The sequence below is a fragment of the Boleophthalmus pectinirostris genome, unplaced genomic scaffold (assembly GCF_026225935.1).
Source record: "Boleophthalmus pectinirostris isolate CB_2022bp ecotype Guang Dong unplaced genomic scaffold, ASM2622593v1 HiC_scaffold_6, whole genome shotgun sequence".
Taxonomy (NCBI): Eukaryota; Metazoa; Chordata; class Actinopteri; order Gobiiformes; family Gobiidae; genus Boleophthalmus; species Boleophthalmus pectinirostris.
In genome coordinates this window covers 2,363,438-2,390,086 of record NW_026571447.1, presented here as the reverse complement: position 1 = coordinate 2,390,086, position 26,649 = coordinate 2,363,438, and the positions used below count along the sequence as shown (strand labels likewise).

General features: G+C 38.9%; 1 protein-coding gene across 2 annotated transcripts in view; it reads left to right on the top strand.

Moving 5' to 3' along the window:
• atg5 (ATG5 autophagy related 5 homolog (S. cerevisiae)) overlaps positions 1 to 24,307 on the top strand; it is a 36,944-nt gene extending 12,637 nt beyond the window's left edge. For both annotated transcript variants that reach the window (XM_055164305.1, XM_055164303.1), the window contains exons 7-8: positions 13,179 to 13,296; positions 22,485 to 24,307. In XM_055164305.1, the coding sequence (XP_055020280.1) occupies positions 13,179 to 13,296; positions 22,485 to 22,621 (255 nt within the window). In that variant the 3' untranslated portion in view covers positions 22,622 to 24,307. The remainder of the gene's footprint in view (positions 1 to 13,178; positions 13,297 to 22,484) is intronic.
• The last annotated feature ends 2,342 nt before the right edge of the window (positions 24,308 to 26,649 follow it).

Genomic DNA, 26,649 nt, shown 5'->3' with positions numbered 1-26,649 from the left:
TTCCATGCATTGCCAAGCTTGTTATGAAATCATGAGCAGATCAGGGCAGGGTTAAAATTCTGATTGTCCAACCTTAATTTCAATCAGTCTGCGCTAATAGTAGTGGTTGTTTTGCAATAATGTTTCAGAAAAGGATAGCTCTGGTATATTCTTCTAAGAGGACCCATTATGTGTGTCCATGTGTCATCCCCAGTTTGTTCTCAGTGCACCAGAATTTAGACGGATTTAGGCTGGGACTATAGATGGGATTATAATAGGTAAAGGCTGTTATTTAGTTATTCTTCAGCACATGCATTCAGAACAGCCTAATTATTCACCATGATGAGTTTATCAGGGTTCCCACTCTTTTTCACTGACAAAATTTCAGAACTTTTCCATGACGTTTTCATAACTTAAAGTGAATTTCCATGACTTTACAGCACCTCCATGTGTAGATGTGATCATAGTTTTAGGGCTAAATATGAAATGTTAACTCTTTCCACTCACCTTATGGTTTGGGATTATAGTTTTAGAACATTCAAAATCCTGTCAGTGCATTTATTGTCGTCTCTTTTAAACAAAAGGCGCAGATGTTCAGAAATAATCAGAATAGCCTCATGAGAACTTAGAACGCTAAAGAGATACTAAAATGCCATGGCATTTCCTAAACTTTCATTGATTTTCCAAAATCCCATGACTTTTCCGGGATTTCCATGACCGTGGGAACCGTGGTTTATGAGTGCTTTTCACAGATTTTAGTAATGCTACAACTATTAGCATGTTAACCGTGCACTTCCTGATTATCAGACAATAAAACACTTTTTATAATGAGATTGAGACAGAGCGCATTGGGCTTACTTGACCTCAGCTGTTTATACAATATATCTGTACTTGGGCAAGACAGATTTTGCTGAAACACAGTGGGGTGCTCATACACATGGGAAAAATGGTACAAGATTTTTAATCTAAGATGTGAAAGCTGAAAAACTGATAATTGTGGCAGTCATGCATGTTTACTTTTGAGATTACTATAAGAGTATATATAAGTTGCACCAGCCAAAAAATGTATAATGAAGAAGAAAAAACATATGTAAGTTGCACTTTTTGGAGGAAATTCATTTTATAAAATCAGAGACCAGGAACCGACATTTCATTTTGAAAGTCAAGTTGTAGTAATAACAAGAAGAGAGAACAACAGACTGTTAATGTCACATATTTCACAGTTCTTCAGATAAACTAGAACATAAACAACAGAACAGAACAAGTTTACCAAACTCTCCATCTCACTCCAAATCACTAAATCCATTCAATTCTTCATCCTCAGTGTCACTTCTGAACAACTTGGCGGAGCCGTCGCTTCCTCTTCTGTGTCGCTGTCGTCAGACTCAGCATCAGTTCCAGTTAGAATTATTCTGGCCTTTCAGAATCCCGACAGGATGGTTTCAGTTGTCTTTATGTTTGTTTAAGTAATGGTTTGATCGACTGACATGATACAGACAGGATAGAAGCTTTTTCTCTTTCTTCTGCAGCTGACATGCGCTCTAAAGAGTGAACTGACAGTAGTACTGGAGTACACGAGCCTAGAGTGAGGGGCTGTCAGTGTGAAAATTTTAACATATAAGTCACACCAGAGTATAATTTGCAGGACCACCCAAACCAGAAAAAAGTGCGATTTATAGTCCCAAAAAGACAGTACTAAAATTCCACATCTTTTTCGGCCCTGGAAAATTACATTTTCAGTTTTCATGACTTTCCCAGGATTTCCATGAGTCTGGGAACCCTGGTTTATGAGTGCTTTTCACAGCTTTCAGTAATGCTACAACTATCAGCATGTTAACCGTGCGCTTCCTGATTATCAGACAATAAAACACTTTATAATTAGATCGAGACAGAACACAATGGGCTTATTCGACCTCAAGAGCTGTGTTTACAATATGCTCAAATACAGTGGGGTGCTCATACACATGGGAAAAAATGGTACAACACCTTTAGATGTGAAAGTTAAAAAACTGATAGTTGTGGCAGTTACGCATGTTTACTTTGGAGATTACTTTTGTTTACATTAGCAAGAACCAATACGGTGGTGGTGTTTTTGTTGTAATATTGGTATCGATATTGATCGGCCACAACAGACAGATTGCATAAAATCACAAAATGAACTTTTTTCCGTATAACTTTCTTTAGTTTAGCGTGTGTAAGACCAAGGATACTTTGCAAAGTAGTGTAAAATGACCTCAATAATGCAAAATGTTCAAAATCTTTATTTTTGAAAATCAAGATTTAGTTCACAGCTCCAGTTTTAAACCTGTTCAGAAACATTTCCTTTTGAGAAAATGCTGCATTCTGAAGTGATAAACTAATCCAAGAAACACATGCATTTCAGAATATGTGTGTAGGGGTCTACAGAGTTTGCAGCTTTTACTCAGAATAAGACCCCATGGAGAGACAGGGAGGGCATCTGACACAAAGGGACACTTCACAACATGTTTGTAAAGGTCTTAAACTGGGTTAGCAGCTTTTTGCACAGAATAAGACCCCATGGAGACAGAGCCATATATTTCTCAGAGGATAGTAATTGAAACAAAGATTCATTTGTGTTAAGTTTTGCAGCCCTAAATTATCCACTTTGTTGTTTTGCCGCACCATTTGAAGCTCTCTCATGGACAACTCATTACATTTTTGTTCTAGACCAAGACAAGACAACAGTCATAAATCCTTTTTGTTTTTACTTTCACATGTTTGACGCTTAAATAACTTAAAACGAAGGACATTCCACTTTTAGACAATAAACAGTTTTTTTTCTGTGAAGTGGTAGAATGCATTGTTATTGGAGAGAGCAGACATGCAGTTGTAGCATCTGTCGAACCACACAGACCCAGACTGTCACGCCTCAATAGAAAGTTTGCATTGTCGTTTATTAGTGGAGAGAATCAAAGCGAAATTTTTATGCCTACATGTTTTATGTGAAAATCTGAGAAAGACAAATTCCTAAAATATCTTGGCAAATTAGAAGTTTGTTGTGGTTTTTTTTGAAAGAAAAGAAAAACATGGATGGGAAAAATCTAAAATTGTTCTTTGCTTTGTAATATTTTTGTTGCCTAGAGTCCATACTTCTACACAGGGACATGGATGGTCAGTCAACTCAAATGTGGTGCTTACAAGGAGAAAAAGAAAGGAAACAATATTACAGCGGGCTGAAAAACATGGAGGATTTCTGTGGAATCAACGAAGCACAAAACTGTTCATCTGTGGGGAGAAAAATGTGATGTTGTTCAAAATGATGGACGGCCAAAGAGCTCCTTTGTTTCACATGTGTCACTGAAATAAACAAATCTGCTTATTTCAGTGACACATGTGTCTGTTTGGTTGGACTTGAGACACGAAGGAGGGAGTGGAGACCAGACTGACATCCATCTGTGTCAAATGATCCTGGCAGATAGCATTCTGGAATTGTCAGGCAAATGTTATTGTAACCTGTCGGGACAAATTGGAACAGATGAATTTGAAAGGAATTTGAATGAGATTACACTGATATGTGCCCGTACTGATCCAGAGAAGCCAATGGCTGATAAGATTTTCTGATATTTTTGAGCCAATAAAAATTCCCTCCAAAAAAGTCCCCCACAGCTCATTTTTAACCATCAAACTATAAGAGAGCTGTGTTGTCATGTTTTCTGCACTGATCTAAACAAATATCGGCCTCTGCTAATTTAACATCAATATCCAACAAGCTGAAAAGTGTAAATATCGTTATCATTTAGATCATTCAACCAATATATCCGTTTATGGAGTGTGCATGTCCTCCTCCTGTTATTGTGGCAGAGTGGTTATCCTTTGGCGTGTGGATGTGATGAGTGGGTTTGGGAGTTAGACTTTTTCTCATTTGCCGGAGATGTGACTCTTTGAAGAAAACAGCTGCTTTCAATGTGACGTGTTAGAAAATCTTTCTCCAGATGTTAAAATGTTTGTCTGCAAGTCTCACAGCAGAGTTGTTTTTGCGTTGTCTTCGGTTGAGTTGGCACAAATCTAAATCCATGTTAAAGTGAAGTTCAGGTTTGATGATTTGAGTGTAGCACCGCAGTCACCCGCTGCTCCTGACACGTTTAAGGCTCATTTACACTCTATGTTCTACATGCATACTGAGAATTCTGTGCGTCCTGTCCGTAGTCTGGTCCGTCTCTACAGAACATGTGGAATCTTTGCAACAGGCCAGTACATGAGCTGACCACTGGGGGCAGTAGTGAACACAGGTCGACAGTGGAACGTTCTGGCAGTGAGGACATTTGGGATTAGTGTACGATACTGAAATTTCAACTCAGTTTTGGTACTAAGGAATACATTTGATACTCAAGACCAATTCTGGTACAACTGTGATCATAAAAACAGTGTCTATAGTCAATAGAATGTGATTTTCAACATTTTATGGTAGTACTTTGTTTTCTATTCACATTAGGATTGTAAGAAAAAATCGATTCAGTGTATTATCACGATACTAAATTGCACAATTCTTGAATCGATTCAAAATGTGTCAGAATCGATTTTTTTTAAATCATATTTTTCACAAAAACTCCAGAGTTACATTTACTGTTCTCATGATTTAAAAATAGATTTGTTAAGTAATGTAATGTAATGTTGTGCTTGTGAAGATGTACATGACTATATTATTAGAAGTAATAATAATGCATCAGTTTTATACAGCGCGTTTCTGGACACTCAGACGCTTTACAGAGCATTCTTCATTCACTCCACACACTCTGGTGGTGAGGTACTGTAGTACCATCGCACCATCGGCTCCTCCAACCACCACCACGGTAAATGGTCACATTTGTCTATAGAGCTTTTCCACCTTCAAGGCACTCAAAAGTGCTTTACAACAAGGAACCAGTCACCCATTCACACACACTGTGGGCAAGGTGGGTTAAGTGTCTTGCCCAAGGACACGACAGCATTCATCTGTGGGAGCTGGAATCACACCAGCCAACATGTGGGTCAGTGGATCTGACCACTCAACCTGTGACGTTTTATGTCGAGAGCTGGAATCGAACCATCAACCTTCAGATCAGTGGGCAAATGCTCTACCAACTGAGCTACTGCCGCCCCATCAGTCAAGTACACACCACTTCTATACTAGGCAATATGGGTGAAGTGTCTTGCCTAAGGACACAACAGCAGTTTTTGTGACTGGCGCCCCCCTGTGGCACCTGATTTTCCCAGTGTCTACCATCCCAGTACTGACCAGGCCCAACCCTGCTGAGCTTCTGAGGTCTGACAGGATCAGGCTTTAGTCTGTATGGCCACAAGTACTTCTTGATAAATCTCAATATATTGTCCTTTGTTTTAGTATTGGGATATATCAGCATATATCCTATCATGCATTGCGTGATACGTATTATATCACCAGAATCATGGCAATGCACACCCCTAATTCCCATGTGGTTTTATGTGTGTAATGGTCAGTGGTGCAGTAGGTTCATGTTGGTCCATGTGTGTGTACTAGTCTATGTGCTCTTATACTTGTTCTGATACAGATCAACATCATTCTAAAGACATTCAGGAAAGGTTTATTTCTGTCCTGTCAGTGTAACTTTTTTAGTCTTGATACCTGCTCAAATGAGTGTCTAGTTTCGATTCTAGTTTTCGTATCAATTGGCATCTGATTTCCAATACTTTTGACAATCCTAACTGTGCCCCTTGTAAACATGCAGATGAGGCCCTGGTTTGACTTGAACTGATCCCATCCCATTAGCCTCCTGTGGGATACTTGACCCAGAGAGCGTGAGTGAAACCAAGGCGTCAAAACGAGAGTCGGACACAGGAGCCGCTCTCAAAATGGCTGCCGCGAAAAGGAAACCACGGCGACGAGGCTCAGGTGACACAGGACCAGTAACCCGACAGGTAACCCGACAGGTACACAACAGGACAGGTGCCGCGCAGCCAGGGAGAGGTGTGAAGAAGCAGCTCCGGTTACCCCCAAGCCCTGAGTCACGGAGGAAGAGAGAGTGGCTAAGTGACAGCTCTCAACTGCATTTTTAAAGACGGCCGTCAATAATTCAGCACGACCAACACGCAATGAAGAGACAATAGAGAGAAGGCTGAAGGGAGCTGGAGAGGACGGGGAGAAGGGGACTAAACCACGATTAAAACTGGACAAAACCACCCATCAAACTGGGATTATAATTTATCCTAAACCAGGACTAAATGTATCCAAACTTGGGCTGGGGCCTCCTAACTACAAAATAGTTTGTTTAATCATTTTAATATGATCTTTTCAGCATCTATCTATTATCTATCTATACGTGGCAAAATTTAGTTTGGTCGAACTGCTGCCTAAATGTACACACAAAACTTTATTTTAACACTTTATTATGAAGAGATATCTGCACAAAACGTGACTATATGGCTCTTCTATAGTTCTGTGGGGGAATTTGTAGTAAAATAAAATTTGTAGAAAAATTTTAATTTAATTACAATAGATTCAGTAAAAAATAATCCAGATTGGCCCTACATATCAGCCCAAAAATATCAATGGATTTTATCTTCCATCAGTTTCTCTGGATTTGGAAAAAAAAAAAATTATCTTGGTCGATCTGTAGCGTTTAACGTAATTCCGTTTTTTTTCATTGTGACATTCTAGTCCTGTGCAAATCCCCTGCTCATATTTCAAAGGAAGCCCAGAATTGGTTAAACGAACATTTGTTAGGACATTGAGTTCTAAACATTACTCATAACATGCATCAGGATGGAGGAAATGACAGATCATTTGCTCGAAAGTTGCATTTAGTTTTTAGTTGCTTAATGGCAGCAAACAGTTGACCTACTTCTTTCAGATCAATTTTAATCATCCGTCTGTGTTGAGCTTGTATTAAAATAATAGTTCCGGCTCTTTCATTTGGTTTGGAACAGGCCAGTGTTGCTCTTCTTGTTGACTAAACCCAGTCTAAACCTGGTTACATTTACAAAGCTGAAAAAGCTGAGGCACTCAAAAAGTACAAAATACTTAAAATCCTACATACCACATGGCAGATATAGTTAAAATCATCAAATCATTTTGGCCCTTCATTAGGACCTTATTTTGTACTTTTTGAGTGTCTCAACTTTTTCAACTTTGTATTTGAGACAGGTCCTTACACTAAAGAGCACCAAAAGGACCATTTTGCACAATCTTTACACATCACAAGTAGCACTCCTGCCCCCTAAATTTTTGCTGGTTAAATTTACATAAACTTCAGACCTTAGGACAATAACATAACACATCATCAAAGTACTGCTTGTATTCATGACTGTATCTGCATCTGACCATTTTGACAGTTAAGTGCCTGGATCAGCTTTGAAGACACAGTGTAACGCGCTGGTTTTCAAACTGTGCTACCTGGACCACTAGATATGGGAACGTTAGTTGTTACTTGTGACAATGACAATAAATCCTTGAATCTTGAGGTATGCAGGATGCTCCAGGTGCTACATGGATTCCTGTGCAGTTCAGATATTTGCTGAATTTAAACTCCATTTAATCCCCATTTTGTCCTATAGTGGGTTAAGTATAGCCAGTCTGGCGCCACCTAGTGCCTCCACTCAATTCCATTTCTCTCCAGTGACTAGATCAGGAATCTGAATACACTTGACGGTTTACAAAAACCCCGGAAGTTGTAGACAGCGCACCGACCAATCAGCAAAGAGCTGTGAATTACTTGGACACCACTGAGCGTTCCGGCGCATTACGTCTCAACCAACTAGCAGTGATTGGTTAAATAAAAAAAACTATCTGCTTACCGTGGAGCAAACAAATCCTAATGCTGCGAGGTCAGATGGTTCCCACGAAGTGAAACCGGCTGATGAATCAGGTTAGGTTAAGTCTCCAATCCTAAGCAAATCACTTGTGCTGTCCTAGTTTAGACCTGGAATAGTTTTAGATCTGCTGGTACTCAATAGGTCGAACCACTGGGCTAAATAATATACTTTTTTTTTTTTTTTTTTAATGACAATCTTGTTTTTCAACTTCCACAATCCTGTTTTAAAGACTCAATATGTAACATTCTGGAGGCACCTTTCTTTGGAACATTCTCCATGGAGATAGTTTTATGTCATACTGTGAAATATTATAGAAAAAGGAGCAAATATATAGCAATAGTGTTATAGCAACAGAAACATTCAAAAAAAAAAAAAAAGAGAGTTTCTTTTAAAAAGTAATATACTATGGCTTTAATTAAATATGACCTCTATTGAAACTTGTCCTTGTCATACAAGTTTTTAATTGGTTTCAAGTTGGCTGCTTCATTAGAATGAACGTTAAATATCATTATCCTCGGTAACAGGGTGAACACGTCCCTCCCGTCAGTACGATGCATGTGTACTTTCCATTGTCCCAGGCCTGTCCCTCCATAGAGTCCCATTATGTCCCCTCTCTGTCTAAGTGCAGGAAGCCCAGCAGCTGGCATGTTTTTGCAGAAATCTAATCTTTGGGAGAAAACTGCTCCGTGTTGAATATTTAATGCTGAAGAGGTGAGCTCCTCCGTGACACCGCGTCAGGACGACACTTTCTATTGAAAAGCTCTGACACCGAAGCCGTGAAGAGGAGAGAGAGCAGAGCAACTCAAGCCTAATCGCGCCACAGGGCTTCAATCGCACTAATGAAGCTAAAACTATAGACCGGAGCTGCACGGACCAGGCAGAGAAAGCCTTTTCCACTGTAAGATAACACGCTAACCTGCTTTACGATCCTTCACACCTTTAGAGACTGAATTAAAGCCTCAATTATTCAAAGCTTTGGACCAGTATTAGATGAAGCAATTATAACTTAACGTGTCACTGATCCAACTCTAGTTTGATGATCTGCAGAGGGACTGTGAGCGGGGGAAGCAAACAGCTCATGAGAAGTGTTTTTGGTGAGGTTTCAGAGTGGTTAGCCTCGTATCAAGGTTCCAGATAGTGATAATCTGATATGGATTTTGTCAGTTGATACTGATATGTCTAATATACTGTATGTGTTGTTATCGGTTAGGGTTGTCAAAAGTATCGAAAATCAGACACTAATCAAACTAGACACTCATTTAAGCAAATAGCAAGACTAAAAAAAACACATAACTGGATAAAATGTGACCTTTCCTTTTTCATTTCGTCGTTGGGTTTGCATTGTGTTTTATTGCATTTCTTTGTTGACTGTGTAAACGTACACTCCTCCTAACAGCTCTTCCAATGCAACTCACTAGTGATAGAGAAATGGGCCTGCGTCTTCAGAGGTGTACCGTATTTTCCTCACCATAGGTCGCGCTCTTAAGCCTCCAACGCCCATCAAAAAACGACTGCGCGCCCCGCAATCCAGAGCGCCCTATACATGAATCCACTCCGGTGTCCCAGCACGACTTCAGTAAACTACAAAGCCGCACCACCCGCAGAACACGCAAACACACACGGAGCAGACAGCGACCATACAGTAAAACACACCCACAGACACACTCATCACTCCACACCGACGAGGAACGGAACAGAGGAACGAACCGAAAAAGCGAGTGCAATGTGCCGCTTCTAGACACAACTGAACAACTGAGTCACTGCGAACACGCCGACAATCCGTTGGTCCCAGACAGCACCCTCCCTACAAGCCACAACTGACAAAGACAAAGCCCAGAGTCACCGTGAACGCACCAAACAAACAAAACCACTCGCCCATCACACTGTTGTGTTTCCTTTAAAGTCCCACGCCGTTTATTTGTGAAAAAAGTTTGAAAATAGACCATTCTATAACAGTGCGCCTTATAATCCAGAGTGCCCAATAGCCCGGAAAATACGGTCCTCCCTACAACAGAAGCATAGCCAGTCTGGAATGTACTAGGCTGGAATGGACAACACTATCACAATGTGTACCATCACCTCATGGATGCTGGAAATGCACAAGATCACTGCGATCTTAAAATCCTTACACTGGTTCCCTGTTCTTTTCCGTGGTGATCGTGGTGCTGACTTTTAGGGCTCTACATGGCCAGACTCCTGCTCACATCACAGATCTGATAACCGTACACCTCTGCCCGTTGCCTGAGGTCTGGAATTGCTTCTTACCTCCGCTCTCTAGATAGTGTAGATGCTTTTAAAAAGTAACTAAAAACGTTTCTCTTTGAACAAGCATTCCCGTCCCCTCGGGTTTAGAGCTGCTATGACTGATTTTATTATGAATCTATCTTCTGCTGTTTTTATCTTTTGTATGTGAAGCACTTTGTGACCTATGTCTGTGAAAAGCACTATATAACAAACTTTACTTACTTACTTTTAATTTCCTCGTAACAACAGTGAAAAGTTTACTGAGAAATGGTAAATATTTCAGTTCTGTTACTGGGGCAGGAGAGGAGAGAAAGCTGGAGACAGTCCATCGGTAAATTAAGACCTGCTTTTCTAATGGTGTGAACTCAACACCCGAAGAAGAGGCCATCACTCAGTCACAGCTCAAATTTAACTAGAAGAAGAACACCAACAGTCTGCTGCTTCAATGATTAACCATGTTTTTAAAGAGCGGGATTTGACTTGATAACACATGACATATTTACATCACATTTTTACTGTTTATTGTTTTGAAAATGCTATATTACCCCCCATTTGCTCTCCGTGCTAAGTCACTCCCCCTTCAGAGTGCTATCATGAAACAACCAGGGATCTCTAGCTTACTCAAACATGCATGGATGACACCTAAAACTACTTCAGGCATGTTTTTGATGAGCGTTATAACGTGGCAGAAAGCTCCAGAAACTCTCACTCTTTAAGGCTACGTTTACATGATGACGGTCTGAACAGAAGACACAAAAGTGGCGTCACGGCTTCACTTTTTATTCCGTGTTTGTTTTTCAGATTTTTGCATTTTTAAGCCCCAAAAAAAGCCGTCACTGCCTAAACGAAAGGCAGTTCCGATTAGGGATGGGCATTCGATTAAATTTTCTTAATCGATCGTCGGGAGAATTAAGGATCGATTACCGATTAATCATTAACGTATTTATATTAAAATGATCATCATTATTATTACTATCTGCACTACTAATGTGCATAAATAAATTCAACTTTATGACATATAAACCGTAACCACTCTAAGAGCCACATCAGCTGTTTGACATTAGAATGTGTTTAATGCAGCTTTGCACAAGTCTCACAGAAACGAAACTTAAAAGCGTATGGCTAATTTGCATAAATTAAGAGAAGAAAAAAAACTCTTGTGTCGCTGATGCGGTTCAGCTTCTGTCGGATTAATGGACACGACTCAGTGGAATACAGGTTAGTGTGACCAGATTTGTGTCAAACCAGGACACCGTACGGGGGGAGGGAGGTGGAGCCTCGTCATCGACATTGAGCGACTCTCACCTGGTAAAACTTTTTCCCACTGGACACTGAAACATATGTGCTGCTTTATCCACTGTGCACATGGACTTACACTTGTCCCGACCGGAACAGAAAGTGTGGAATTTCTTGTACAAGTCATCGTTACATATGCATTTGCTCTTCGGCACGTTGCAGACTGACTGACTGTTTGTGTCTCGCTCCTTCTGAGTGCAAAGAGACAAATGTACAGACCCTGTTTGGTCACACTACACACAGCAACCTACATTCGGTTTGTCAATTAAAATGAACATAATCAATGAAATTCTTAACGATCAATTATCGATTAATAGACTAATCATCACTACTTCCAATTAAATATTTTGTCATTTACACAGTTTTGTCCAGCTTTGTGTTTCACTTATTCACTCACAATAATATACTAATAATACTACTATAGTCTAATTTCAATACTAAAGCAAATTTTGAAACTAGAATCTCATTTGAGCGGGTATCAATACTAAAGAGGCCCCTTCAAAGGACAGAAATGAGTCGTTCCCGATTAGCTTTATAATGATCTTGAGCTGTAGCAGAACAACTATATGACTAATATACACCCATGAACAAGTATGGAACCTACCAGGACTAGAAGTGTGCAAAAATATTGAAATATCGATATGGTGTATTGTTTAATGTGATGATACAGTATCAATATCAGGTGCTGCTGTATCGATATATTTTTTGGTATATTTTACTAAATTATTTTGTTACAGAGCTATAGTTTTGTTGCTTGTTTAGAGGAAGGAAACTTGTTTATGTGACACATTTGATGATTAAAAGTGTTTGTGTTTCATATTCACTTTGCACGAGAAGTGGTTTAATAAAGACTTTTAGTATCACAGCCATGATTTAGCCTTTACTTTTTGTTGAACCGTATCAAATCGATTTGAAATATATCGTATCAAATTGAAAGCGCACTGTATCCAGACATGTATCATATCGTGGCCTATGTATCGAGGTCTGTGTTGTATCATTAAGCAACTTCTTAATGATAATCTGGACCACTGAGGAATTACACAGATAAAAGAACGTACTATCATTTAATGCTGTATCAGAGTATTGAGTCTGTTCCTCAGTATAAAAATCGAGTTTGAAATTTTTGTATCTTGATAACACTGTGTGATATTGCAAGACAGACTTGAGTACTAAAAACATCCCTCTGTGCTCATGCCCAGTGCAGACTGGTGGGGTTTTCCGGGCCTTGTTTGGTCTCTGATCCTCAGGCCTGGGGCGCTCTGTTGTAATGGCGGTAACATTACAACTCATTTAGACTGAGAGGAAGCGCTGACTCATGATTTACCTGAACCACGCTCTGTCATTTTCACTTTTCACACGCGCAGTCTGCCCCAGGGCGCGTGGAGCCACCGGAGGAAGTCATCAACACGACCAGATCTGCACAAACACAAAGCCACAGGCACAGGGAACTGTTTAAATACTTAAATGTGTCAGACTTGAAAACTGTATACCGTACTGAAAATTAGGTCAAACAAGACAACACATGACAAATCAACAACCCTTGAAATGAGCTCAAAATACTTTTTCCGCAGGGGTCTACAGTCGTTCACATGGTTATTTTGACTGTCCCAGTCTGTAAAGTTTGTTGGACCCTGGTGTAGCAGACTAGAGCTGCCCTGGGGCAGACTGGTACTACAGTCCTTTAAAACACACACATTCATACAGCGCAAGGACTACGCACTGTGCACTGAACTTAACCTCAAATGGTCAAATGACCCTACCAATGACACATCATCATGTGATCATTTGATTATTGTCATTTTAATATATTTTGGAAACTATTCTGTTAATCAAAATCTCACCACAGACTGTTTTTGTGTTGTTTTTTTCAGACGACAGGTGAGCGCCCGTTCATCCAGAAACTGTTCCGCCCGGTGTCTGCAGAGGGCGCTGTCCACACTCTGGGAGACCTGCTCAGAGAAATGTACCCAGCAGCTGTGCCCCAAGAAGGTACTCTCTCTCCATCTCTCCTCTCCCTCCCTGTGTCTCCACGAGGTCTTATTCTGTGTAAAAGCTGCTGACCCTGTATTTTAGACTCTACATATATATTCTGAAACAAGTGGGATTCTTACAGAGTTGTGCAGTTGATTGAGGATCAATTCCTGCTTGTAACTGTTCTGTTGTTTGGTTGCCATGCAGTTAGGCAAGACACTTGACCCACATTACCTGGTATGAATGTGATGGTGATCTTATCACCAGAGTGTGGAGTGAATGAATAATGACTAATGGCATTATTGTGTAACACTTTTCTGAAAACAAACATTTAAAATATTTTATTTCAATATTTGATTGACTGAAATCATTCAACTAGTGAATTTCTGTCTGGTTTTGTCCCACACCTGTTTTCACCTGCCAGAGCCTAAAGAGCCTATAGTGCGTTTGTGGTGTTTGAAGCCTAATCTGGTGTGGGCCTTTAGAGCGTGCTCGTCCCGTGTCCCTGATCCTCGGGGATAACCCTCCCTCTGTCTCTGTGTCTCTGTCTCACCACATGAGAGAGAGACACAGCACAGAGACACAACACACTGTTTGAACTGTCTCGTCCCCATATCCCTCCTGTCTCCTGCTTTAACAGAACGCCCCCCTCTTCCTCCTCTCCTCCTCCTCCTCCTCCTGCTCTCAGAGCCAGTCCAAACACGGGGCGTAATCCGAGTGATCAGCGGCGCAGGGACAAAAGAGAAACTTTCACTCTGATCTAAGAGAAAAGAAAAGATTTTGACTTTAAACGAACCACAGACGACACCTGAGACAGAGCTTCAAAGAGATGAGACACAAATGTACGGGGGGGTAGTTTTACACAGCAGTTATTCAATTATTATTAAATACATTCTTTTTATAGCAACAATGCTTTTTTCATTCATTTTTCCCATAGGCATAAAAAAATCAAGCGTTTAAAGGCAAGGCAAAGGCTTATAACCGGGTCAGTGAGGTGACCAACAGCAGAGGTGGGACTTGCAAGTCAGACTTGAAGTCATTATTTTTAAGACTTGAGACTTGACTTGATAAAATGGACTAAGACTTGGAACTTGGACTTGAAGCTCATTGACTTGGGACTTGACTTAGACTTGAGGCCTGTGACTTGAGAAGACTTGAGAAGCACTTTTAAATCTGAAAAAGTATATTATATTTATATTTGAGTATTTATGTAGAGTGTATGTAAGTACAATTTATCTTAAAAGTCATATAAACTGCAGAAATCTAAGCTATATTTGGTTTAAAGACTTGAAATGACTTGAAGCTCAAAGCAGACGACTTGACTTATGAGCCAGTGACTTGAGACTCAACTTTGCCTGTATTTGACTTGGGACTTGACTCGGGACTTGAGGTCAAAGACTTGAGATTTACTTGAGACTTGTAAAACAGTGACTTGGTCCCACCTCTGACCAGCAGTGGTCTGGAGACTGGATCAGTCAGCGCAGCATTCAGGTTTGGGCTGAGCCCAAACAAATCAAATCAAACAGCAACAGGACAGACATACTTCAGCCTATTTGATCAGAAACACGGACTATTCAGTTTGTGAAAAACATGCAGAGGAGAGCTCTTTGTGCATTTGTGGAAGAAACACGTCTGTGCTTTTCTCTCAGTTGGATTTAAGTGAAGTTTTTCGTCTTGTTCTGGCTGTTGTGACGCTTCAATTCAAATATTAGTCATGATCTTCCACCTTTTCCAGATGTAAACGTGTAGAAGTCAGAGTGACACATCTCACACTGGGGCAGGGGGTTAGTGGATAGAGGAAAACGGCAATAATATGCAATTAAAACATTTATTTTTAGACTACAACTCTGAAAGTAATTAATTTATATTTTAAATAGTTTTATAGTAATGAGTTATCCCATGGAAGATTAGACTCCATCAAAATTCAAAAGATCACTGAAACAGTGAACAGGAATCCTTTCTTTTAATAGTTTGGACACAAAACAGAAATACACTGTGTGCACAATTATTAGGCAAGTGGGTATTTTGACAATATCATGATTTTATGCATAATTCTCCAACTCCGAGCTGTATAAACTTGAATTCTTATTGGATTTAAGCAAATCCGGTGAGGTGTATTTGTCTAATGAGGGAGGGTGTGGCCTATATCAAGGTGTGGATTTATTAGGCAGCTTCTTTTCTACAGGCAACATGGGCTCTGAAAAATCAAACATTGTAAAAAGTCTTTCAGAGGGATGCAGCATTCTTGAAATTGCAAAGATATTGGGGCGTGATCACAGAACCATCAAATGTTTTGTTGCAAATAGTCAACAGTGTCGCAAGAAACGTGTTTACTATTCTGACAGATGAAAAACAAGTGAGAATGGAAAATGTTCATTTTTCATGTTGCTTAATAATTCTGCTGATTTATAGTTGCCCAATAATTGTGCACACAGATTTTTTCCTAAGAAAGTCAAAACTTCATTTTAACTTTCTTATTCAGGTTTGAGGTTTATTAACATTTTGGACTGACCAGGAGCACTGTAGTTGTTCAAATATAAAATGAATCCTCTTAAATACAACTTGTGTAATAATTATGCACACAGTGTATTATGAGTAATGTTTCTATATTTATTTTTTTATCTACAAAACTTCTGTGGCTTTTCCTGCTTATCTGACTCTGTGTTGTCCCTCTTGCTGTTTCTTCTGAAGTGCTCCTCTCATAGATGTTAGATGTTTGTAGATGTTTGTGTAAATGTCAGAGCTGAGCTGCAGGTGCCGTGCTGTGGGCCCTCTGTCTCTCTGTCTCTGTCTTTTGTGTTGTTATCTACTTCCTGTCTCCTGTTTAGACTTCACTCTCTCCTTGGTTTCCTCTGAAGTTTGGCTCCTCCTCCTCAGACCTTCAGTCAAATCTACTTTCAATATGAGGGGAACGCACACAAACTTTACTGCACATAAATACTCAAATCACTCAACCAAATAGTTCATTAAGAAGTAAATGTTGATGTTAATGTTGATGGTTAAAGATGCACTGTGTAACTTTTGGTAGAGGGTAGAGGAATGTTCCACAGTATGGCATTGAACTTTCTCCATGGAGACAAGCGAATGGAATACGTGTAAATGTACGTATAAATGCTTTACCTAGATTGTTCATCAGTATGGCAAGTTTTCTATCTCCATGGAGACAAGCATGGGAAGCCACCAGGCCAAGATACGGGTCAGATCTGTGGAGAGGCAACCCCGCTCACAGTGCAGTAAGAATGTCTGTTTTTCAAGGTGTTTTTGAGAAATAAAAGTTGTAAAATGTTGATATTATATGTAATGCCATACTGTGGAAGATTCTAAGCAAAGCATCGTGACATGTATAATGGAGACAGGCGGGTGGCGGACCCTCACTCAGAAAGCGCACACATCTCGACTAGAGTTGGGCCCTAGACACGAGCATACATCTAAATGTTTGTGTGTGGTGGAGTTTGCGTGAGAAGTTTTCTATGTAAGAGGCACGGCTCTGGTTTGTCCACGTAATTTCAGGAGAGCCGTTTGAGCTCCACCCGACACCTGCTGCACTTTCAGCCTACAGACTCACAAACAGCCTCCTCTTCCTCCTCCTCGTTGTCTGCAGATACCAGCGCTCTGGAGGCTCTGCTCTGACTGGATTCTGCTGTACACTCTATGGCCAGTCATTCAGATACACAAGGCCTGCTCATACTCTAGTCTATAGAACAAGGAACAAGGCCCACCACTGCTTAGCTAGATTTATTTGTATTTAAATTTTTATTTTATTTGTAATTTAATTTACTAAATTTTATTATTTTTTTATTTTATTGTATTACTTTTATTTATTTATTTATTTTTATTTATTTATTTTTTTTTACTTACTTATTTTGCATGATTTCAATAACAATATTTAGACAATATTTTCAAAACGCTTTAGGAATGTGCTAAAATGTAAAATGTTTCTATAAATACCTTGTTTGAGTAAAAAGTTAAGCACAAAAAGAGCTGACTTCATACTCTTACAGATTACATCAGACGTTTTATCTGTTTTTTTTTTTTAGGTTTATAGTTTTAATTTTCGATAATGTACTTTTTTTTTGTTTGTTTACTACTTTCTACATTTTAAACACATTCAGAAGATGATCTGAAGCAAGATAAATGGAAATATGCAACAGAAGAAAAAACTCTCAGGTCAAGTCTCAAGTTTAAATAATTTCCCTTGTGGATCAATAAAGTTTGTCTAAGTCTAAGTTCGCTAAATACATTTTAGATTTTCGGTTCAAATTCGCAGAGTCTCCACCCTTTGCTTTGGGGAAAGAGCTGCAAACTTTTGACCTTCATGATGAAGTCTCCTGAAATGGTTTTCACTTCACAGCTGTGCCACATCAGGGTCAAGAAATGCCAAAAGTACAAAGCAATAAGGGTCTTTATTTATTTTTTAAATCTCAAATCTAAAGCATGTATGAATTTCTTTTGACTTTATTTTTTATCCACTCCACTCCACATGTGTCCTTCATGGTCTGATGCTTCCGTGAGAGTATCGAGTCAAGTTTGAAATTGTACTACTGTGAGAACACGAACAGTCCGTGATATTAGTAAGCATGGACGGTTCTAAATAATGTCGAAGGGTCAAAAGTTGAGGTCTGGGTTTGTCTTGAGTCGATTCATAAAGAAACTGGTGTCAGTTAAAATGGCACATTTCACTAAATCAGAGACAACAGCGATTGTGAAGTCTGTGCCCCACATCCTCCTGATATGACTGAGAAGGACAAGTTTAGTTAGAATCTGGCTCTACACATTTCTACTGTTATTAAAGGGCCTATATCACGGTGTTTACTGATGTATGATATAATGTCGTTTCCTCATCACAAACACATCTGGAGTTGAATTTTGTTTCATTCACACATTTGACACCCAAACCCTGCATCTTCTATTAATACAGGAAGTGCTCCACTGTGTTTTAAACTCTGTGCACCTTCTCTAGAATCATTTGGATCATTTTCAGCCCTGGAATTGACAATCTTTACTGAACAAAGCGTAAAAAGGAGCTGTTCACTTGAAAACTACCACTACATGACATCATAAGGTGGACAAGAGCATTTTGAGCTAAACATAAAGGATTACTCAAACGTGTAAATGAAACAAAACACAACTCCAGGTCTGTTTTCGAGGAGGTAACAACATTATAACATGGCTTAAAGTTGACACAATTCGATTTCACCACTACAAATATATTGTGAAAGCGTAAAAAAATCAAAATGAGACCACTGTGGACAGTCTGCATCTAATTATAAAGCGGTTTTATTAACTGTGAGCCAGAAAGTACTGCTGGTGTAGTTAGGTTGCTTTTTGTTGTTGTATTATGACGACTAAACTCCTCTCTGGTCTCTGACAGTTGTAAAAAGTGCTTATAAACTCATCGTGGTGAGCAGTTAGGATGCTCTACATGCATAAGGCAAGCGAGGAATAACTTTGGACCGTTTACAATTCAGTTTTTCACGTTTAAAAATCAGGTACCACGTCGTTAGTTTACCGAGTCTGTACTTTAACGGAAAACTGTGAAAAATGTATGTGTATGTTGAGTATGTTGAGTTTTGCATATTGATTGAAGACCTTTGTTCTGGTCCCAGGGCGGAGGCGGTCCATGTGAAAGTACGATTCTCAAAGTGAAAGTTAACCACAGAGACAAAAAAACTGTCACTTTTTGTTCCTCTGTCTATAGGGTCGTCAGAAGTATTGAAAATCAGTTACTAAGTGATAAAACTACTGTCAGAACTAGACACTAATTTGAGCAGGTGTCAATACTAAAAAGTCACATTCAGAAACCTTTCCTGAATAGCTTGAATGATTTTGAGCTGTATCAGAACAATTATAAGAGCACATAGACTAGTATACACACATGAACCACTGAAGATTACACATTACACATATAAGACACATGAGAAAAAAGAAAGTTCTATCATTTAATGTGGAAAATCACAGTATATTGTCTAAATAAACAGACAAACAAGTATCGAGTATCGGTTCTATTCCTTGAGATCCGTGACATCTGACACACTGAGATGTAGGGGTGTGGGAGGGCATCTGACGCACAGGAGCACACACACACTCTCTCCCTCTCATGTCTGTATATTAGATGTGGGTTCTTGCTTCCTGTGTGTCCTCAGAAGTGGCGGCTCTGTGGCTTTTGAGTCGAGCTGTGTGCAAAACCGCCTGACAGCCTCTCAGCCCTGTGTTTTTGCACATGTATTTAACAGCCATGAATACGGAAAGCTGAAAACGGTCGAGGAAAAGGTGGAATTTTGTGATGAATATTTGAATCTAATTGGTTGAAGCGTCACAGCAGTGGAAAAAGACAAAAAAAAAAACTAAACATGAAACCCACAAATGCACAAATCACTTCCCTCTGCCTGTTTTCCCCAAATGACATAGTCTGTATTTCTGATCAAGTACCGTATTTTTCGGACTATAAGGTGCACTTAAAATAATTTTTCTGAAAAATCAACAGTGCGCCTTATGTATTAATTCTGATTGTGCTTACTGACCTCGAACCAATTTTCACATACAAAATATTCTACTGAGTCGTGTCCTTTAGTCCGACAGAAGCTGAACCACATCAGCGCACAAGGAAAGAGCGTTTTTTTTTTTTTTTTTTTTTTTTTTTTTATCACTTATAGTTTATGCAAATGAGTCATGTGGTTTCAAGTTTTGCTTCTGTAAAATGTAAACAAATGTGGCAAAGCTGCATTAAACACATTATTACTCAAAGTATATTAAGTCGTCCTCATAGGAAATAAAAAAGTCTCAATTGTCGTTTGTTTGTTTCGCTTAATGCGCCTTATAGTCCGAAAAATACAGTAATACTAATTGTTCAGAGACACGATCACTCAGTCAAAAATAAAATATCCTCTTTAATGTTCAACAATGGTCACAAATTTATTTAGTGATATACGAATAGTGTCTATTGACGAAAGAATTCTCCCACAGAGTGCAATGCATTTTGGGAATTCAAGATGCACATGTTCTGACAGGACATTCAGCTTTCACAAAGGTCAGATTTTGTAGGATTCTTTTCTATTTTCGCAAAATAAACTTGTTTACAGATTTAAATTCTCAAATCCCCACACTAGCTCTGCTGTAGCAGCTCTCGCTCTGATTGGTCCAAACGCTCCACGCTGTGCATGTTACAGACATCAGACAGGTGGGAGGAGCTTGGCCAGATTGAGGAAGTAAATACGGAAGTGAAAATTATTTTTGGCTCATGTGCCATTGAGCACAGATCACTGAAAACAATATAACGCCATCCTGGATTCATCTTCCAGATTTGATTCTAGTTTTATGCTCAGTCTGTAAACGCTCTTACAAAGCTCAATTTTAGACACTGGATGCCCTGTCAGCGGGCAGATTCCCAATAATATACTGTGCTCTGTGGTCAGGTCAGAGGTCAGGTGCCCTAACATGAAACCTCTGTTACACTGAGCTCTGTGGGAGAATTGTTTCTGGGCCCAGCTGCAGTACCTGGAGCGGCCACTAGTTGATTTCTCACTGGGACGAAGGAGAAAGTCTTATCCAGTTTCATTGTTCAAGTGCGCCTGTCTGCATCGCCATGTTTGTTTTGGTTCGTTTGGATGCCTCACCTTTAGCTCCACCCACACCACAGTGCTGCTCTGTGATTGGTCTGAAGCGCTGGCCTCAGGCCCAATCAAAACATCTGGAGGCCAGATGGATTCTCGTAAGTTTATGAATTCAAAAATGTCACCAGAATCCATCTGGCTGACCTTGTTAACCTAAATAATGAAACAAAATCCAATTCTCTGATTTATGAGTTTTGCGATTTATGTTTAAAAAGTAGGATTCTGTTCAGAATGGACTTAAATATAAACAACTAAAACTAATCCAAGAATATTGTGTGTTTCAGAACATGTTTGTAGAGTCTAAACTACAGGGTGAGCAGCTTTTACACAGAACAAGACTACTAACTACAGGATTAGCAGCATATTAAATAAAAAGACATAGTTGCCATGTTTACTTGAGAACTTTAATTCAAAATAAAAATAATTTAATTCTGAATGAAAATTAATTCCGCTTTAAAAAGATCATGTAAACATTTAATTCTTAATGAAAATGATTATTCGGAATTAAACTTACTTCCAAAGTAAGTGGATGGTTTATTCTGATTTTAAAGCCAAATTAATTTATTACTCGATCATGTTTCATGTTTATTCTTGTTAAAAATAATAATAATATTGTCATAGTTTAGTTTTGGGATTCGAACATTGTAATTGTGTGGTTGTTGGATCCTAACACTGTTTCTCTTCACAACGGAATTGAAAAATAGTGAAAGGTGAAGGCGATGGGCAGGATTGATCCACAGGAAGAACCAAAAAGGAAACCTTTGGCTGTCTAAGAAATCATCCCGAGGTTGCAGCGAACATTTTGTATGTGGAGCAAAATCTTGATCCCTCGCTTAACCTTGGTTACGAACTTAAAAAGTCAACGCCAAAGCAAAAGGCACCAACTGTTCACCAAGAAACACCTTCCACTGCAAAGAGACCAAGTCGTGATGTTGCTGTAAAACCATAAGAACAAGAAAGTGCAGCTCAGTCTGTTTGTCTTCTGCTCCTCTCCATTAACAAATGGGATCCAGCTTTGATGGCTCCACATACAAAATGTTCACTGCAAACTTGGGATGATTTAGGCAGTCAAAAGTTTCCTTTTTGGTTCTTCCTGTGGATCAATCCCTCCCATCGCCTTCACCTTTCACTGTTTTTCTATTCCGCTGGGAAGAGAAACAGTTTGAACAGAGGTTTGAGTCACACACATCTGATTTCCTTTTGCATCTATGGAGTTCGCAAACACATTTCTCGAGCCGTTTTCCGGTGTTAGGATCCAACAACCACACAATTACAATGTCCGAATCCCAAAACACTATGACAATATCAGAACCAGAAACAAAATTGATATGGTTCAAAAGACTTAAAAAGATTGACTTTGACAATAGACACATCCCACTGGGAAAACAAACATGGAGGTTTGATGCTCACTTTTTCGGAAAATCCTTCCCAGTATGAATTGCGCAATGACGGGAAGTCCAAAATTCTTGATACATCTGTTGCTTCACTGTGCAGCCTGTGAGCATCATTTCTAAACCGGTATCGTTCAAATCCGACATCAGATAAAAACAGGGTGACATAATCTGTTCTGTGTGTTCTGTCGCGTCTGTGTTGCAGGAGAGGAGAAGCGCCTCCTGGTGGTGATCCATGGAATCGAGCCTCTGCTGGAGACGCCGCTGCAGTGGCTCAGCGAACACCTGAGTCACCCCGACAACTTCCTGCACATCTGCGTCGTGCCCGCCCCCTCCGACTGAAGACACGCCCCCCACACTCTAAAGACACGCCCACTCTGAATAAAAACACCCCCCTCGCTCTAAAGACACTCACCCACTTCATAAATTTAACGGAGCTCAAAACTGAAATGAAAATGTATTTATTTTTCACAGATTTTGGAATTTGGTTTTTGAAAATTTTGAAAATCGGCCATGATCATAAACTCTCAAATCATTTACATCGGATGCCCTTCCTTCTGGACCACTGCTACCCCGAAAGTAACATTTTTACTTCATTATATCTTCGATGAAACTCCATTTTTAAGTTTTTTGACGTTTTTAATTTGATATTACGATCAATTTTTGGGACTTTATCAGAGATGGGCGAACGCGGTTACAACCAAACCACAGAGGGAGCATTTCACCCAGAGAAATGGACTCTAAGATCAGACTCTTAACACAATGGTTCCACACTTGTAGCATCACCCCAGAATGAGAAAGCTGCATGTTTGTACTTTAAAATCTGACACCGGCTCAGTCTGAGTGGAGGCGGGTCTGAAGAACGATGTTTCGACCCAGAACAGGAGCAGATTTTGGGGCAAACGTGAGCTGAAGCTGCCCCAGTGGAGACTCCAAAACTCAACGGGATTTGTCATTTCTTGTGACAGACAAATGGTTTTCATGCATTTTCCGGTTTAAAGGAGCATTAAAAGCGCACTACGGGACATTTCTGGTCAACCGTCCATCACCTGCTTGTCTCCATGCCTCTAATTTGTGTTTAAAATGTAAACTTTGAACAAATCTAATCTAATTTCAATTGGTTTTTTTTTCATAAATTGGGTCATTTTCTTACCTGTACCGAATAAACGCAAGATGGATATTTTTAATGCCCAACTTTAGAACATTTCAGGCCAAACAACAACATCTCCATGGAGACAGACAGGTGGGAGGCTCTTCATCACAAAAGTTCCACAGTGCACCTTTAACTTTATGGTCATGGGGGACAGTGAAGCAGAGACAGTTTAATTTAGTTTAATTTAATAGATTTTTTGGGTGACTAATTCTACATTTCTTTGACTAAAATATATTCCAAATAATTCTTCAATTTAAAGGCGCTGTACTTGATTTTTTTCTCCATGTATCTGAGCAAAATGTGTCTCACCCCAGTACAGATATATCATATAAGCAGCTCTTGAGATCAGAATACGAAGTGTGCGTTGGCATGCTGGTTGTTGTTGTTAACTATTTTTGTGACAGCAAAACTCCAAAGTTTTCTCAAAGAGTTGTGAAAAGCGCATATTAACTCATCGTGGTGAGGCAATAGGACGTTCTGAATGCGTCAGGTAAGTGAGGAAGAACTTTGAACCACTGCAAACTGTTTACAATGAACGAATTCTGTTTTTCACATTTTTAAGACGGTCAAAATCAGGTACAGAGCCTTTAATCTCGGCTAAATTCAGCATTTTATTTAAGAAAACTAAACCTCATGGTCAAAATGAATGCCACAAACATGTCAACTGTGTCTTTTAAGGACTCTTTAAGGACTTTTAAGTTTTATTACAACAAAATGAGCTGACAATGAAATGTGTTTTTTTTTTCCTTGTTGACAGCTATGACTTTTGACAAAGAATGAGAATATAAGAGAAAAACTGGTTTTGTTTAGGAAATAACAGATCATTCTAACAGATTGTGAATCCTTTTAATTTCTAATAAAAAAAATTGAAAACATCTCGTTTTGTTGCTTTTTTCCAAAGTTCAAATGTTACATAAACTGATTTATTAGGCCGGACATAATCATTAATTGGAGGTTGTGGGTGGAATTCCTGGATCGGCTTTGTCAGTGTGCATGTTCTCCCTCTGTCGCTGTGGCAGAGTGGTTATCCTTTCTCCTTTCAGAGCTGGGACCAAGTCATCATTTTGCAAGTCTCACCAAAGTACCAAATACAGCTTAGAATTTTGCAGTTTATATGAATTTTAAACTACTCATATAAATACCCCATGACTTTTTATTTATATTATATAAGAGTTGTAGAAATACTGTTTTTTATTTTTTTATTTTGCACATATAACATGACAATAAAAAGAAACACACGAGATAAAAAGTAGGTGCCGAAAGACGCAAAAACCCAATAGGGCGAAATATTAAAGCCTCTACCTTATGAATACATTAAACATTTTACATTATCATTGTGTATAAAAATAATAATAAATTATATAAATATATATACATATATATATATATATATATATATATATATATATATACACACACACACACACACACACACACACACACACATATATATATATATATATAAATGACATTTAAACACTGTGGATTAAATTCTTTTGATTCAAACATGGATTAAAACACAATGAAACATCCAGAATTTAAAGATGATCAAACAGCATGAAATATCAAACATTTCCTCAAACTCTTTTTAAACAAAGCCTCTGATCTGCTTCACTAACCAGATGTGAAAACTGGCTCCAGAATTTACAACCTCTGTATCGTAAAAACTGAGCTCTTGATGTGACACATTTTGGAACATGAAAATTATGAATTTGACGAGTTTTGTATCTATGAATCTCTGCATTGGTTTTAAAGTAAAATGTGAAATGTTCGGGGATCGTTGTTGAATTGTAAATAATTTTATACATAAAAATACAAATTTGATAAATATTCATCCCATAAATATTAAGAATGTTGAGTTTGGTGAAAAAATGAGCAGAAGATTTTTAAATGTCTTGTCAAGATCTTAGTGTGAATCATTACGGTCAGAATTTAAAGAATTCAGATTTAAAAGTGCTACAGTTATTTCAGTTGTGTTAGTGTATTGTACTGTATATTTATGAAGGTAAATTTGTCGCAAAATGAGAGAGCATGTAAACTTGATTTGAGAACTTGTAGAATATAATGTGAGAATGTGTAGAACAAAACTTTGAACTTGTAAATACCTATTTTCATATAGGTGTGTGTTGAATTTGCAGTCACGGTGAAAAAAAACACACGAGTGCTTGAAAAAAATGTGTGCACTTGCTAAATCAAGAGTGCTGGGACTGGCCTGGAGGTGCCCCCGCGTAGACTGTTGGGTGATCAGGAAACCTGGACCAGACCAGTTTAGACCTGGTTTAGTCCTGTTTTAGTCCTGGTTTAGTCCTGGTTCAGTCGTATGTGGTGCAAAAGTACAGCATCGGAGTTTAAGTCACGTAAATGGGAAATTTCGGCCGTTATTCATTTTTTTCATTTTGGTTTTGGAGACAAATAATGAAGAAAAAAGTTATTTTTTCATTTTCTTATTTTTGGTTTTATTTTGAAAAACTAATGATACACGGATTATTCATCCTCTCCCTTTCTAACTGGTCAACCCCACCTCCTCCCAGCTCTCTACAAGTGCAAATCAGTTTTGCAACATGCACATCGCAAAATGTGTTGCAAAAGTCAAAGGCGCGCAGATTTGAACCTGCTGAGACACATTTGAGAAGTTGCAGTCGCTGAGTTGTTTCTGTATCTGTCATGATGGATGCAGATGTCACTCTGTTCATGCAAATATCAATCTACACATTTATTCATATTTCTCTCCCGTGTGTAAATATTTTCCACAAGTGAAAATTTCAATCCCCAAGTGCACACATTTTTTTCAAGCACTTGTGTGTTTTTTTTTCACCGTGACTGCAAATTCAACACACACCTATATGAAAATAGATAATTACAAGTTCAAAGTTTTGTTCTACACATTCTCACATTATATTCTACAAGTTCTCAAATCAAGTTTACATGCTCTCATTTTGCAACATGTTTACCTTCATATATATTACTGTGGTACTTTTGAGGATACAATCTCAAAGTACTTCTGTTCAGTGTTGGGAGTAACGCGTTATAAAAGTAACAAAATACAGTAATGCATTACTTTTTGCTGTAACGCAGTAATGTAAGGCATTACAGGGGGAAAAAAAAGTAATATTTTACTCGGTACAAATGTGAGTAACGCGCGTTACAGTGTTTTTTTTTTTTACCTGGATTGAAGTGGTGGGTTTTTCTTCATACAAATTCGCTAAAATCACCTCGA